The sequence below is a fragment of the Enoplosus armatus genome, chromosome 15 (genome assembly GCF_043641665.1).
Source record: "Enoplosus armatus isolate fEnoArm2 chromosome 15, fEnoArm2.hap1, whole genome shotgun sequence".
Taxonomy (NCBI): domain Eukaryota; kingdom Metazoa; phylum Chordata; class Actinopteri; order Centrarchiformes; family Enoplosidae; genus Enoplosus; species Enoplosus armatus.
This window is the reverse complement of record NC_092194.1, coordinates 2,874,179-2,888,902: the sequence shown is the minus strand read 5'-3', so window position 1 is coordinate 2,888,902 and position 14,724 is coordinate 2,874,179. Positions and strand designations below refer to the sequence as shown.

General features: G+C 41.7%; 1 protein-coding gene across 2 annotated transcripts in view; it reads right to left on the bottom strand.

The window, feature by feature from the left end:
* LOC139297218 (peroxidasin) overlaps positions 1–14,724 on the bottom strand; it is a 45,298-nt gene extending 30,574 nt beyond the window's left edge. For both annotated transcript variants that reach the window (XM_070919786.1, XM_070919787.1), the window contains exons 1-3: positions 14,540–14,724; positions 2,980–3,051; positions 1,563–1,634 (exon numbers count right to left, since the gene is read on the bottom strand). In XM_070919786.1, coding sequence (XP_070775887.1) covers positions 1,563–1,634; positions 2,980–3,051; positions 14,540–14,724 — 329 coding nt within the window. The remainder of the gene's footprint in view (positions 1–1,562; positions 1,635–2,979; positions 3,052–14,539) is intronic.

Sequence of the window (14,724 nt, the reverse complement as noted above, 5' to 3'; positions counted from 1 at the left end):
CTTTAGTGGTAATACTCTCAAAGGAGACAGTACTTAAACAGACTCCCTTTCACCAGAAAATATGTCTTGTTTCAACCGCACATTCAAAAATCACTGACTTTCTTCTTAATGTAAAATTCTTGGTTTAAGACCCAGGAGGATTTTCCTGGACTGCTGCTGATCACTTCGTTAAATGATCTATAATCAACATTCACATAAATAAAAGATATACATACACATACTAAGTATGTACTAAAGGAAACGTACATTCATGTGCTTGGATACAAGTACAGAACCAAATAAAGAATCTGTGTGCCTAACTGAATACTTAGAAAACTACAAAACAAACAGTGAGGGGTTCCCACAAAGGGGCGCGTTGACCCCTGTTTGACTTGTTTATGGAGGTGGTTGTGGGAGAGGGGAGGGGCGTTGTATAGACAGCCACCCGGCCATTAGGTTTGGAGGGCATGAAAGATGACAGGGAGTGGACTTTACTGGGGTCCAAAGGAAGTGAAGAGGTGAGATGGGAGATACACTCTAGCCTCCAGCTATAGAACACTGAATCAGCAGGAAGGGTGGTGGGGGGGGGGCACCTTACTCTAATCACAAAGGTTGGGCAATGGTACAGGCTTTAGATCAACTGTGCTTTAAAGTGAGAGGGGCTTTGTAATTAAAATAGTTACTACATAGCTACAGGATTTAATTACAACATAAAGAGTGAGGATGTGTGCCGGGAATGTGTATGTTTGTTTCAGTAAGTTGAGTAGAGAAAAAAGGAAAAAACCTATGCATCCCTTCTGATCATCCCCTCTTCCTTCTCTCGTGTTGAGTGGAGCATTGCTTGTCCAAGATATTAGCTGGGCAGTGATCTAACAGTATGTCACGCTACTTCTACTTCTGCTAATATATTTTCCCCTTTATCAGCCATCAGATGCAGACGACCAGCTTTGCCTAATCAGATACAACATTAAACGTGATGTCATCTCAAAATGTAGAAAGCATCTAACCAAAACACAAAACCATATAAAGCTAATTAAATGCCCTTATTATGCACAAGTTTCGTCCCAACGTTAGAGGACTGTGCGGGGGTCCTCTGAGCTCCAAGCAAGGAAGTCAGACCATGTCTAACTGTGAGAACAGACAGGGCTCTCGCCACAACTGAGGCCATTAGGATGACAATGTACATGACTAACTAAAGTGTGCAAACTAGCAATCCCACAGAAACCTTGCGGCTACATGTGCCTCTGAAATCTGTTCTCAACTCTGTCTCCAGGTCAAGACTTCCAGACACATAAGTACAGAGGATCAGACACAGGGAGACTTTTCATTGATGCGTTTTCCGTACACAGCACATTTTCACTGGCACTCTAGCAGCATCAGCTGTCTTCCACCTTTACAGTCGCTAGGCATGTTTGTTTCGCAACAAAAGTGTAAGACATGTTTTACCATGCTTCCTCTACTGCTGACTGAGAAAAGAAAGAACTCCTTTAACAGTGACCTTTTGCCTATGAAGTGTGACAGAACAAAGAAAATCTATTGCTTGACCTCGAAAGCAAAACAACATTGACATGAAGGCAACTTACAGATATTTGAGGTTTTCCAAGTCTTCAAATGCCCCCCTGGGGATCCTTCGTATATGATTGTTGTTAAGGAGGCTAGGTGAAGAAAAGAAAGCAGGTTATTTTGTGGTTTAAGATGGACAGTGAGTTTGTTCTTGGCTAATTCTAAGTGGAATATGCCATGTATAGATACAGTATAAAGGTAATCACAGTTGTTTGCATCAGTTGGCCCCTGACCTCTGGTTCCTAAGGTCGTCTAGTCAGCTTGCTCACACAATTTCACTTTGTTCTGCAGTTTGAAATCACAAGGGCTGCAGAGCAAAACATTGTTACATCAATTCTTTCTACCAAACAAAAGTAAAAAAAACAAACTACAAGCTTCTGATTTAAAATCTACAGCGAGTGACACTTTGGCATAGGCTAACTTGAGGAAAACACAAAAGGCTCTCCCCGTCAACGGACATTTCAGACATATTTCTGCCTGTACATCAATAATATTGGACATGTCGCTGTAGTTCAAGGACTGACAGACTTTAGGATGTGTTATTGTTCAGTCTGTGGAACTGCAGCCAGAAACCATGAAGAGCTGTGCAGGATATAAAGCCCTCAAAAGTCTGCATGGCTGGCTAAGCTTGGCTTAAGGCTCCTGCCTTAAGGGACTTTTCTTCACTTTGAAACTAAATCTAAGCCACTGTGTCTGTGCCCTGCACATATTCTCATGTTTATTAAGTATCATGGACACATAACTGGATCTACACATCTTCACTTTTAGCGTTATGCTTAAAGTCTGTTTTTTGCATATTACTCCACGGCAGGCATGGACGAGAAAGCATCTCAACAATGTTTGCAAATATTTGAATTAGGTGAGGTGTGTTTGATTTATTCTTGCAGCCAGCAGAAGAGTGAAATGAGACCATATCAAGATACTGATATGGCTACATACTGTAAGCTGACGTATGCTCACAGTTCTTCAAAATTTCAAGAAGGTTGCTTAACTAATATGTTGCCAATGAAAAATACAAAAACTTGGAACATTTCTGCTTTATTAGCTTAGCAATGCACCATCTAGCAGGCTGGACATATGATAAATAGCCCTGTGGGTGGAAGTGGAAAAATAAATTCCTCACAGATTACGAGCTGACCTACATGTGTGAAACCACAGCAGAACAGAGCAAGAATTCGCCTGTGTGTGTGTGTGTGTGTGTATGTAATACAAACGGGACTTTCTAGGGAAGTGACAATCATTCTGCAGAGCGCTGTTTTAAGGAAATTGCCTTGATTTATTTTCAATAGCAGTTTTCTTGAGGCACTGTATTTTCTTTCCAACAAGTCATTACTATTAAATATTATTTAGGAGACAATCTCACACCAAAAAATAAGAGGTTACAGTGCATATCTACGAGTCCACAACCGTGCATGCAGAGCGGGGATAAAGACTTACAGTGTGTTGAGGTTCGTTAATCGTCTGAAGGAACCCGGTTGTAAATCCTTGATTTTGTTGAACCTCAGGTCTCTGTGGAACAGAAGGAAAGATATTTACATAAAAGTATATCATTAAGTAAATTGTAGAGAAAGGCTGTACATAAATCCAACAGTTATACTTGGAAGATTTATTAATGTGTAGAAAGTAGGCAATACACATCTGCACAAACTGTAGTCCACAGCAACCTTTACGTAATTGGACACATTACTCATCTCACAAGAATGCCTTTGTCAGCCTCCAATCATGAGGGCAGATTTATATAACATTTGCCCCAAAGATAACAATCACAAGGCTAGCCGCAGCAGTCGGCATGTTTCAGTATCTTTCTCATTTTACTTCCTCATTTAAAGAGGACCTGTAATGATAACAATATGGCTTGACATGACACTAATCACTCTTGGTCTTCCAACAAATGACTAAGAGGGCCATGAAAGTGACAAGCTAAAGACCCTAATGCTGCAATTAGTCCTGTGAAGGTCGTGAAATCATTCTTAACCCCATGTGGCATTACCAGCCACAGAATGACAAGTTATGTGAAATTGGAACATCTCATCTGAACAGTGAGGTTATGTTTGTGGAACGCAGGCTGTAAGTCATCTGACTACCAACTAAGCCATTTGCTAAATGTATTTTTACAAGATAAATTCTCTAAAGTGGAACCAGCCGTTCATGTGAGGAGCATTCACAGAACGCTAAAGAATTAGGGCATTTAGAAATACTGTTTACATCAGTCCCCCACTATTCCTCAACTCATTCACACTCACTACCAATTTATGGTGTTTAAAAAGGTGCTTTAACCCACAACAACCATTGTAGACAGTTGTGCAGTATTTGACCCAGCATGACATCCTGAGAGAAAAGAGAGAGATTAAGAGAGCATTGGGGTGGAACCATAAAGCAGATTTATCACCGAGTAAAGGACTACATCAACCTCTTTCCTCTCGAGAGCTAAACTCCCCCAGTGACAGCTTGGACTGTCTACCAGCATTGTTGTTAGCCAATGACCTTACAAAGTAAATACTCGGAGACTGGGTCACACAGACATAACGTACTCCACTGATTATGCAAAACTGTCAAGACGTCAAGGTGATGAGAAACTTGAGATCAGCCCTACAGCTTTACCTTTGCTCCTTTTCTGTTAAATGATGTCTGACACAAGCTCCCATGCTATGAAATCCGTCCCAAGCATACAGATATGATTTAGATGAGATATTTATCCATTAGCTTAGCATTCATCTTGTATATTTCCCTTTATGCACATTCCTGAGTTTTTGCTTTCTTATATATCTCTGAAAATGTGGGCCAAATAACAAAATCAACTGATTTCATAGCCAGTGAAATGTGTATGGGTCATTCGCTCTGTAAACGCCCTCACATATGGATCCAATCAGAGCGAGTCCGACTTTTTCATATGCCGACTTCCTTTCATATAGGCTGCGAGCTAGTGCAAGAATTCCCTCAAAGTTAAGCAGTTCTGTGACTGACGTGCTTTGTGTGGAACGTCCTTCAGCTCCGGTGATGATGTTCAGCATGTGAGGGACTTCATGAAGTTCTTAATGTCGAGATAAAACTTCAAAATAAAAGTTGAACAAGAGCGCTTTAGCATCAACAGGTTTGACGCATTTGGAGCACGAAGAAAATGAACTGTCAAAAGAGTTTTAAAATGGAGGGAGGGGTGAGGGTCTTTCATAGAACAAAGAGGGATCACTGCTAGGTGAAGAGATACAGCACCCTTAGGAAAACACCTCTCTCCAGGCAACGGGCCCAGGGTGCAGAGTGCACTGCCCCGACATGCTGAGGCAGAGGCTGTCCTGCCCAACTGCCTCCAGCTCTGAGAGATGAAGACAAGGAGGAGGGGGAGGGGATGAGGAGGGGGAGGGGAGCAGGGCTACGTGCTGGTTCAGGCAGCACCCATTTCAGGTGCATACATGAAAGCAATTGTTCTGATTTCTGCTGAGGTAAGTCTTAAGTAAAAAGAAGGGTCATTCAGTAAAAAGAAGGGTCATTCAGTCAAAGCAGTATCCCCTCCTTATAATGGCAGCAAGCTTTAAGACATGAACTGACTCATATTGTACATACATACATCTGAACCATTTGTCCTGGATGGTGGCTGTGTTGTTTTGGCTGTGTGTGTGTGTGTGTCTCACTTCCAAGGCGGGGATGGCTGTGTTTCTTTGTAGACAAGGCTAAATAAGGTCAAGCAGAGTGTTGTCTGTGGAAGCAGGGTGTGTTTAAAGCATCAGCTGTCGATGGAAGGGTAAGGGGAGGCTCAGCTGACGAGAGTGTCCTGGAAATATTGGAGCTGATGACATCACCACCGATGTATCCCGCAAGGGCTCTCATGCTTGCAGTGAGTGAAAAGTGGCTTTTGATCGCGAAACGGCAGCACCGGCACTCTGAACTGTACTGTGTGTTTGTCTGAGTGATTGTTTTGTCTGCGGATCCGTTAATAAAAACCTTGAGTGTGCGCCAAAACCCAACCCTGGCCATCCATCACAATCCAGAGACTGATTTGTTTCACAAACACATCGACACTAATCACACTTCTTCCCCTACTCAGAGCAATAAGGCTGTTTTATGATACAAATTCACAAGTTCTATAATACCAATGCTCCCCAGCTGCAAGCATGAAAGCAAAAATCCACAATTGTTTCGCGACAATTAAACAGGAAGTAATGACTATCCTTTGTCAGAGGAACGAGACGGTCTATAAAGCTGCTTTGTGATGGTTTATCATCAAGGAACAAGAGTCAGTCAACAAAGGGAAAAAATACAGGAAGAAGTATGGAGGACATTTAGTACACAAGACATTCTTCAGCAAATAGTTCATTGAGCAACCAGAGACTGCTGGGATGTTGTCACACAAAATGAGCGCTGACCATTTTATGATATTTGTACCGGGACTTATTAAATGAGTCTGTTAACTCCCATTAATGTGTTTTGATGGCACTGAGCCAGAGGGAACTATAAAACAGCAAGGCTAACAACCCTGCAGAGGGGCTGACAGACTATTCTGGGTTGTGCCTAAACAAAAAGCCTGAAAGTGAACAGCTTCCCGGGCTCAGTAATGAAGGAGCCATGGGAATTTGACACAATAGCATGAGTACAGTGAGGGCAGAACAAAAGATCATTTGATTTCTTTTTGAAAACAAAGACATTTGTCATTTACCCTCAGAATGGTAGGCCCATGATTTAACATGCCGTGCTGATAAGAACAGAGTCAACAGACAAAAGGAGAAATGATTTTTAAATAAGAATACAAAATTAATGAAGATTTACTCCTAGAGAGAGCTTTGTACTGTACTTTGAGAGACTGAATGCATGATTTTACCATTAAGTTCCTTTGTTCGCACTGCAGCTTTTTGGCATAAACTAAACTCAAGCCTTGCATTTCTCAAAAGATAATTAGAATGACCTATTTAGACTAGACAATGCTGCCTGCAGTGTTTTGGGCACACTGTGTCTGAGATAGAACTGTAGGTCCAGTGAGTGCACTGAGGTGATTTAGGGACAGAATAACTCTGGCCTCACACAGGAGAATTACAGTACTTGGCCATCGTGTTACTATAAACATTTAACATGCAAGCAAATCTACTCAAAGGACTTCTACATATTAAAACGCTCATAAAGTGACTGTTTTAGTGTTTCCAAACAACAAAACTGTGCATCACAGCCGACATCTGGTAAGGAGTGGGACAGGCAGTCTGGCTGACCAAATCATTATTTCATGGTTGGGACAAAAATCAGCATAATGAATGACAACAGCTGTGCTGTATGATAGGCTGCATCGACGTTTAAAATGTGTGATTACAGAAAAAAAGTTAGGGCAGAAAGTTGTCTACTTAACCCCCGTCTAGGACTAGGCTACAGACCTAGCTGGTTACTCTCCCAAGTGACAGCCCATTACACCCCTGTTCAGTCTCCTCCTGCTCTCAGTGCTCACCTGGACTGTGTTTTAATGCAGCCAAATTCACTCTTCTGTTTCTGCTGTCAGACAACTGAATAAGTAGGAAATAGTTATTTAAACAAGTTAACAAGCAGTTCCCAAGCTGCATACATTCAACAACAACATCAACTCGGGTGCACATGTTTTTAATCCCATGTCTTAACTAGCCGATCCATTGGTTTTAAATAAACTTATGCATAAAACAAACCTATGCCAAAAATAACTCTCAAATAACAAAACATGTGAATCGCTTGATTCAATTCATGTGAATCCACTGAATCAACTTTGATTTCCACTACACTTTATGGGACCTTTAAAACATGATCTGGCGCATCTGACATTTGTTTGCATAACTGGTCAATGGCAAAGAATACAGGACATCATCTAGGACGTTTTAAACTGTACATTTACAGTGTGAGGCTGAGGCAGAGCCTACATTTTCTTCATATGGGCTCGCAACACTGCTTGTTTTAGTGTGCGTTTGTAATGCGTCTTAGAGATGGCTCTGCTGTAAAAAGCACAATGTAAATAAAGAGAATTAATTGGTTGTGGTGTTCCAAAGTAGCCCGTCTAATGAGGATGTCCCGTCTGTGCAATCAATGCAATTCTTAATGTGTTCTGTCATCAATTATTTTGCTAATGTGTGTCAAACACTAAAGACAACCCTCTCTGCTCTTGACCCGGCAGGATGCAACCTCTCAGCTGAGCGAGCGCGCGCGCACACACACACACACACACACACACACACACACACGGCAGTATGAGCCACAGGGCGTACGGGACACAGGGAGTCGCAAAGTGAGCGGTTCGGGACGAACACACCTACTGTTACACCGTTACCACCTGCTTATTGGTGAGCCGAGCAAAGGTGCTGTCAGATTAATAAGTGATTCATTGAAGTAACTCATCATGTCTGTCTTTGCTTGGACAACATTGACATGCAACAGTGTTCCCTCTTAGCCAGGCACCTCGGAGGTTTGACGCTGACTCTGAGAGCTCATGGGTCTTTGAGAGAAGATTTATACACAATGACATTACCACTATAACGTCAGTCACAACAGTGTTGTTTAAGATGCTGGACTGCTCTGTGTTCTACCTGGCTGGCTACCCACCCAGTTTCAATGATTCCACATAGGAAATTATTCCACTGAGCAAATGGTCTGAGTGATAAGAACTCCATTCCTCGTATATATCCGCTGGCTTCAACTACATACTTTCCTGGCAATAATTTAACCCATCAGACAGAAGAGTTTAGATGTTGGACAACAGAGTTGAATCAATTCACAATTTTAGAGGCCAAAATCAATACGCTTATTTCTGTATTAAAGTTAGTAGCCAAGTGCTTTATACAGTGTGTTTAACATCTTAATACTTGTCCATTTAATGAAAATAATTGTCATCAATTGAATTGAATTCAAATGATTCACTGTTTTACCAGGGCCGTATTCTTGGCAGGATAGTAAAGCTTCTAAAATGATTAAATGGTGCTCTAGATAAAAAGGGAAGAGAAATAGTTCAGTGTGACACTGCCAGGATATTGCTTATGTCTGGTCTAATTTAATTATTCACTGCTTAAGATGATTTCACATTTGCATGAGCTACCCCACACAGGTTAATGATGCTGCCCAAGTATGAGGACACAGCACACACCCTGTTCCCTGAAAGTCTAGCAACAAAACAGTAAAGGTAATGAGGAGAAAGCTGATGGAAAATGTGCAGAAAGAGGTGGAAGACCTACTTTCAACAATATATGTCCACCAAGTCCTGCACATAATGGTGTGAATGAGACTTAAAAACAGCAGGCGGTGCCAATAAACATGTTTTTGGATTCATAGATAAAGAAGAAGAAAGAAAAGTTCAGTGTAACACATACATACATATACATTGTTATTGTATATATATTTTTTACCTCATTGTTCACTTAAATACTGTAAATGTGTATATTTTTTATTTTTTTTATTTTCTATCTCTTATTTTTATATTTGTACATACTTTTAGTTCTAAATTATGCTACTTTACTCTTGAATGGGAGCACCGGTACCGTACAATTTCCCCCCGGGGATCAATAAAGTATTTCTGATTCTGATTCTGATTCTGAAGAAAGAAGGCACAATTAATCCCTCTAGGGGAAATAAATTTTTTTCACTCACAAACCATACACATGCATTAATGTATGAAGAGATGCCTGCCTCATTGGAACAAAATCCTGAATAGAAATCTGGCACTGCCACTGATGTGCATATATGCAACCATAACACTCACCATATAGTTTGAATGCTTCTGTGCATTCACAAAGAAAACAAAAATCATATGATGCCGAACTGTGCAAATGGGGACTATAGCTGCAAGGAAAATTTCAGAAGAGGTTTCTGTAAATTCTTGTCTGAGCCAGGACGACGAGTGAACCTGGCTGCTTCCCAATTCAACCAGCATCTGAATGCCATGTGTGGACCTCTCCTCTCATTCTCTCCTTCTCTAGTCGGGGGGAGTCGTTTAGCTTTGTGACACATGCCCAAGTGGGCTTGCCAAGGACTCTTGGGTGTGCGTGAGTCATTCTTAGTTAAACAAGAACATGGCTGGCTCCTCACTTGGTTGGAGGAACAGTGACCCTGGTTTCCAAACATGGCTTCGATGGTTCTTTGCAAAACACATCCAGTGTAAAAAAATGACAAGGATTTGTTTCTTGTCAAGAAGAGAGAGCTGGTGCACAGCTAGAGCCTATCAAAATCCTACAGACCCAGAAGGATTTGGACTGCTTAATACAGCCACGGGTCATTACAAATAAAATGAGCTGAACATGAAAATGAACAAAGGGAGAACTGATTCTCAGGCACAAACTATTTTAGATGGAGAGTAGAGAAAAGTCTGCTCTAACAGAAAGCTGACATAAGAGAGCCTAAAGGGGTCGTGGACATATAGTACTTGGGGAACAATCGCTAGAACTATTGACCTTTGGCTGGTATGGCCCTTCAAAATACACCCTTAACCACTGTCCATTCTAGGTTTCCTCAGAAACATCCTATCTTCTGGAAATGGTGAGCAATCTGCCACACAAATGAATGGTGATGCATGACGCACTTTCTACCAGTCAGGCCTCTCCAATCTCTACTATAGTTCTGCCTGTCAGAGACAATCAAGCTCCAGTCCTTTTCCTGGTTCTGACCATCATGATAGTTGACTGAGTTCATAATTTTGTCACTTTCTTACATGTCGCTTGTACTCACGTCACTTAGCCAGTGTGCTACACATTACACAGGCTTCAGCTGGTAGCACTGCTCTCCACAGGACCAACACGAACCCAAAATATTACGTCATTCTAACACAGCAACACTGACAGTACTTATTGGTTTTTAATTAACTCTGTCCACATGTGCCATATAGATACAACAGTCCAACCTTTAGCTTACTTTACTGGTCTAGTGTCTCATTTAGGTCATACCGCAGACAATACAGGTCATTTGAATGTAAATGCATTGGACTGCACATTATACTATTTGAGAGATAGTGAAGCTGTTGAAAACAAATCTATATGAAATGTGTAATTATCACTACACCACTTTTTTAGCTGACAGTTTGTGTGAGAGGGAATGGGGAATTATTACTTTATCTAGCACTTTTCTGAAACACTTCTTTATGGACAATTAAACCAACTAATAAAATCAGATAACAGAGCATCAGTACACTAAAACAGAAACAATCCAAAATCATTCTCATTTAGGAGAAATGTGAACTAGTGTTCCCCCAAATTCACCAGCTGTCCCGCATTGGATGGGCACAGGAAGGGGCCAGTAGAGTTCCTTTCAACAACTATCTTGGGCCCAATCGCCCTGTGCAAATGAGCAAAGCTTTGGGGATTTCTGGCTTTGCATTCCATAATGCTGCAGAGACTGAGCGCCTCACAAAGCCTGACTGCAGCAAATTCCACACAATAGAACTCCACTTTCCCTCCCTGACTCACCAACACTGTCACTCAGTCAGACCAGGCCACGGTTTTGGGGCAGTGAGCAGGGTGAGGGCTAGAAGACATTAAGACATTTAGACAGAACAATGGCTGGCCGCTGACAACCAGGTAGTTATCCATGCAGAGCTCAAAGGAGGGTGCCATAGAAATGTGTCTGTTCATCGCAGCCATTTGCAGGCAGAACCATGCTGTGCAATCACGTCTACAACCTGGTGACACTGTGACACCAACCCCCACCCCCACTGAACTGACTCACCAGCCTTCCTGCACCCACAAACACTAGATTCCACTCATGATCTGGACACTCATTCAATTCAACACTGCCATTCACACAACACACACAGCCACTGAGCTGTCCCACACCGAACAACTGCATCTTTTAAACTTTCTGCAAACCTCCGTGAAGTACGCGGTTTCTAAATGGCTGTTTACAGTAACTGTGTTTGAGAACCTCATTCATCACAGTATACTAGAAACCAACTGAATAACAGCATACACTGGAATACAAGTGTTGTGCTTGAATCACAGAACTGCGAAAGACAATTACAAGCCACTTTATGAACTAGTGCATTTACAATTTAACATGTTCCCATCTGTGCCGATACATACGTACAGTGTGTGTATAGTATGGCTCCAGTGTCAACAATTTCTTCTTATGTGTTACATAAGAGACATGGATATATTTGAAATAAATAGTGTGCAAACATCCAACATGTCCAAATAGGGAACACAGGGCGACTGACTTGTGAAATACAAATCCTCTTTTACTGACAAGCTTTGATCCTGCATGTCATACAAAGATGTACGACTTGGCATGCTGAGCCTTTTTCTTGAGCTGTTAAGGCAATTCCAGTTAAACAAACAGTTTTTATTTGATGTTGGCAAAATGGTGCTAATGTAAAAGTAATCATTTCTCTAACTCAGATCCATGAGAATATATGCAGCATTATTATTATTAGAGGGGAAACGTAATTTACTGTCATGCCTCGAACAGAAAGTCCTCAGAGAAAACAGATGAAAAACAAATGTAGGCCAGAAAGAACCAAAAACATCTAAGAAAAAAACCTCCATGTTTCTTGGTCCAAGTGTCATGTAGAAAAGCTCTTTGCACAAAGCCCATGTGCAGTAGCACTTCTTTTCTTAATATTCTCTCCTGCAGTGGCCCAGAGGAAAGAGATGCTCCGAGTTTCAAGTTGAAGACTCTAACATTCATTGTTTGAAGCCTGTCAATTTAGCACCTTTGTTATCGGGACAGTGTTTCCTAATCATAAAAATGTATGTAGATGCATATTTACATTGATTGAATTTTAATGGGTACAAACATATACCACTCAGGAGCTACCCAGCTCGATGAAATCTATGGTGAATCTCCTAAATGTTTTTGATCCCCTAAGCTAAGGAGGGAAAATGCTTGGTTTATTATAAATGGATCTCAGGAGGATGTACACAAACGAATAAAGGATTGAGCTGATAATAAAGGGACATTCAATCAAAAATTAGCTGTAAAAATATACCAATAAAGAGAAATGGTAAGTTAAGGATAAGGAGTATATTTTTGGGTTTAACAAATACAGATGTTTAACAATGTTTTGGTCCCCAGAATAACAGAAGTGAACCACTGCTTTACTTTTCCATCAGGTTACACTACCTGTGTGCTAAAGGCTTACGTGGTGGATCATCTCGCACCCATATGATGATATTATTTTAAATTCCTAGAATGGCATGCTGCCAAGTGGAAGGAGGAATGCAGTGTGTATACTATACAGCACATAGCTACAGGTCAAGTGTCTATACAACAAAAATGTACCCACTATTACTTAATCCTGCAAAGCTCTCATGATCTACAGGAAGAGCTTGGACCCTAAGGATCTTAGTTGCTACATTATTACTTAAAAGCTTACCAAAACAGAGAAATGCACATGAAATTAGAAGCTGTGCAATGTACACTCCTACATACAACTTCTCTGTTAAGACCACTACCATGTTATGAGGCTTAAATTGATCAGCCACAACAAGCAAGCAGAGCAACACAAACTGCAAGGACACAACACTCTTCCTCTCATTTGGACATTCCTCTCGAGTTCTGTGTAAAGGAGTTCTCCCACTGCAGGCGAGCACTGCTGTGTTGAACATTTTATACAGCAGAATGAGGGAAGGCCGGATAGGAACTGCATTCATGTCCTGACATGACAGCCAAGCAAGGGGGGAAAGCGACAAGTGGCTGCAGCTTCAAAGCTCAACAGCATGAAAGCTTCTGGGAAACCGCAGCATGCTCTCCTGCTCTGATCAGCCCTATAACAGATTTAGACACATCCTACAGAAGACCTAAACAATCCTTTCATTGCTGTGGTGAAGGGGGGACTTTCAGCTTCCCTTTGGGGATATCTGGGCAGGGGTGTGCCATGGGCTCCCTTCAAGGCTATGGGCTAACCCCAGATGGTAGAGGACAAGGCTAATTCTCAGTGTGCTGCTGGTTGGCTGCTGGCTGGCTGACTGAGTTGCCCCTTTGTCCCCCTGCTTACAGGCTAAATGAAGCTATTTATAGGCCCATGCATTATGGACTGAAATGCACAACAAGATTGCTGTGGCCAATCAAAGACAAAGGGTGCCACATATTTGGGAAATCAGACAGATCTGGAGCTCTGTGTTCTCTCATTGTGGCTCTGAGAAACTGCGGCCAGCTACGTCAGAAAGGAAATTGTTTAGTTGGGTGACTGTAGCAGAGTGCTCCTGACAACCAGGACACATTCACAAGTGCTTGTCAAGTAAGAAGTATTTCCTTCCTTTCATCTCAGAGGGAAAGTCAAACATGGAGTTTAACCTGTGCAACAAAACCCGTCCAAGCACAATGATAACGTTTCTGACTACAGAAAAGGAGGCAGCATTAGGAACTGCTCCATTGTGTCTGCATCACAATGTAGTGTAAAGGTCCATTGTAAAAAAAAAAGAAAAAAAGAAAAAAAGAAAAGCAAGCCTATTGGTCAAGCCTGACCTTGGACAAGGATCTGGAAATTAAGTACAGTTCGGCAAAACATGACAACACACCCAATGAAGTCTGCGGGACAAACTTTTGATAAAATATAATAGGACTATGTTTCTCACTTACAGTCTAACTGTATGCGTTTCATTGGAAGCCATTAAAGCACGTCTCCATGAAGGGGATGTTAACACTTGCTGTGGTTCCTCATACCAAATCTCTCATGCAGGGACCTCTATTGAAGAGCCTAACCCTCTGCATTACTTGCGGCTGACTTCACCAGCTGTGTGACCCTAAAACCCCTTTTCATTAACCTCTGCAGCCAACAGCTGAACTCATTGGCAGGTGTCCTAACTTTGTGAAAACTTCCTGAGACGTTGCAATAACCTCTGCACTACCACAGAACCTATGGTTTCCACAAGCCTTTGTTTAAATTCCAACTTAAATCAATGCTTTAAGGTCCTAAAAGTTTTTTTTTTTAAACTGTGATTAATCAACGCAAATTACATCAGCCTTTATAACTCTACCTCAAATGTGGAGGGGGGAAAAAACAGGCTTTAAGCATTCATTGCATTCCCGTTTAGTCTGCCTAGAGGGTGGATTCCCGTTAGATTTAAGGGGAAAAGCTACTTACAGGATGGTAGTCTGAGGAGAAACTGCTGGTACGGTTTCCAAGTTTAGATGCATACATCTCACGGTGGTTCGGAAACACAAGCAGCGACTCGGGCAACAAATTGCAAACTGGGGTCCGCTAGCAAGCAACAGGAAAGCCGCCGCGAGTAGACACGGAGAGCAGAGGTGGCCAGCCCGCAGCGCCAT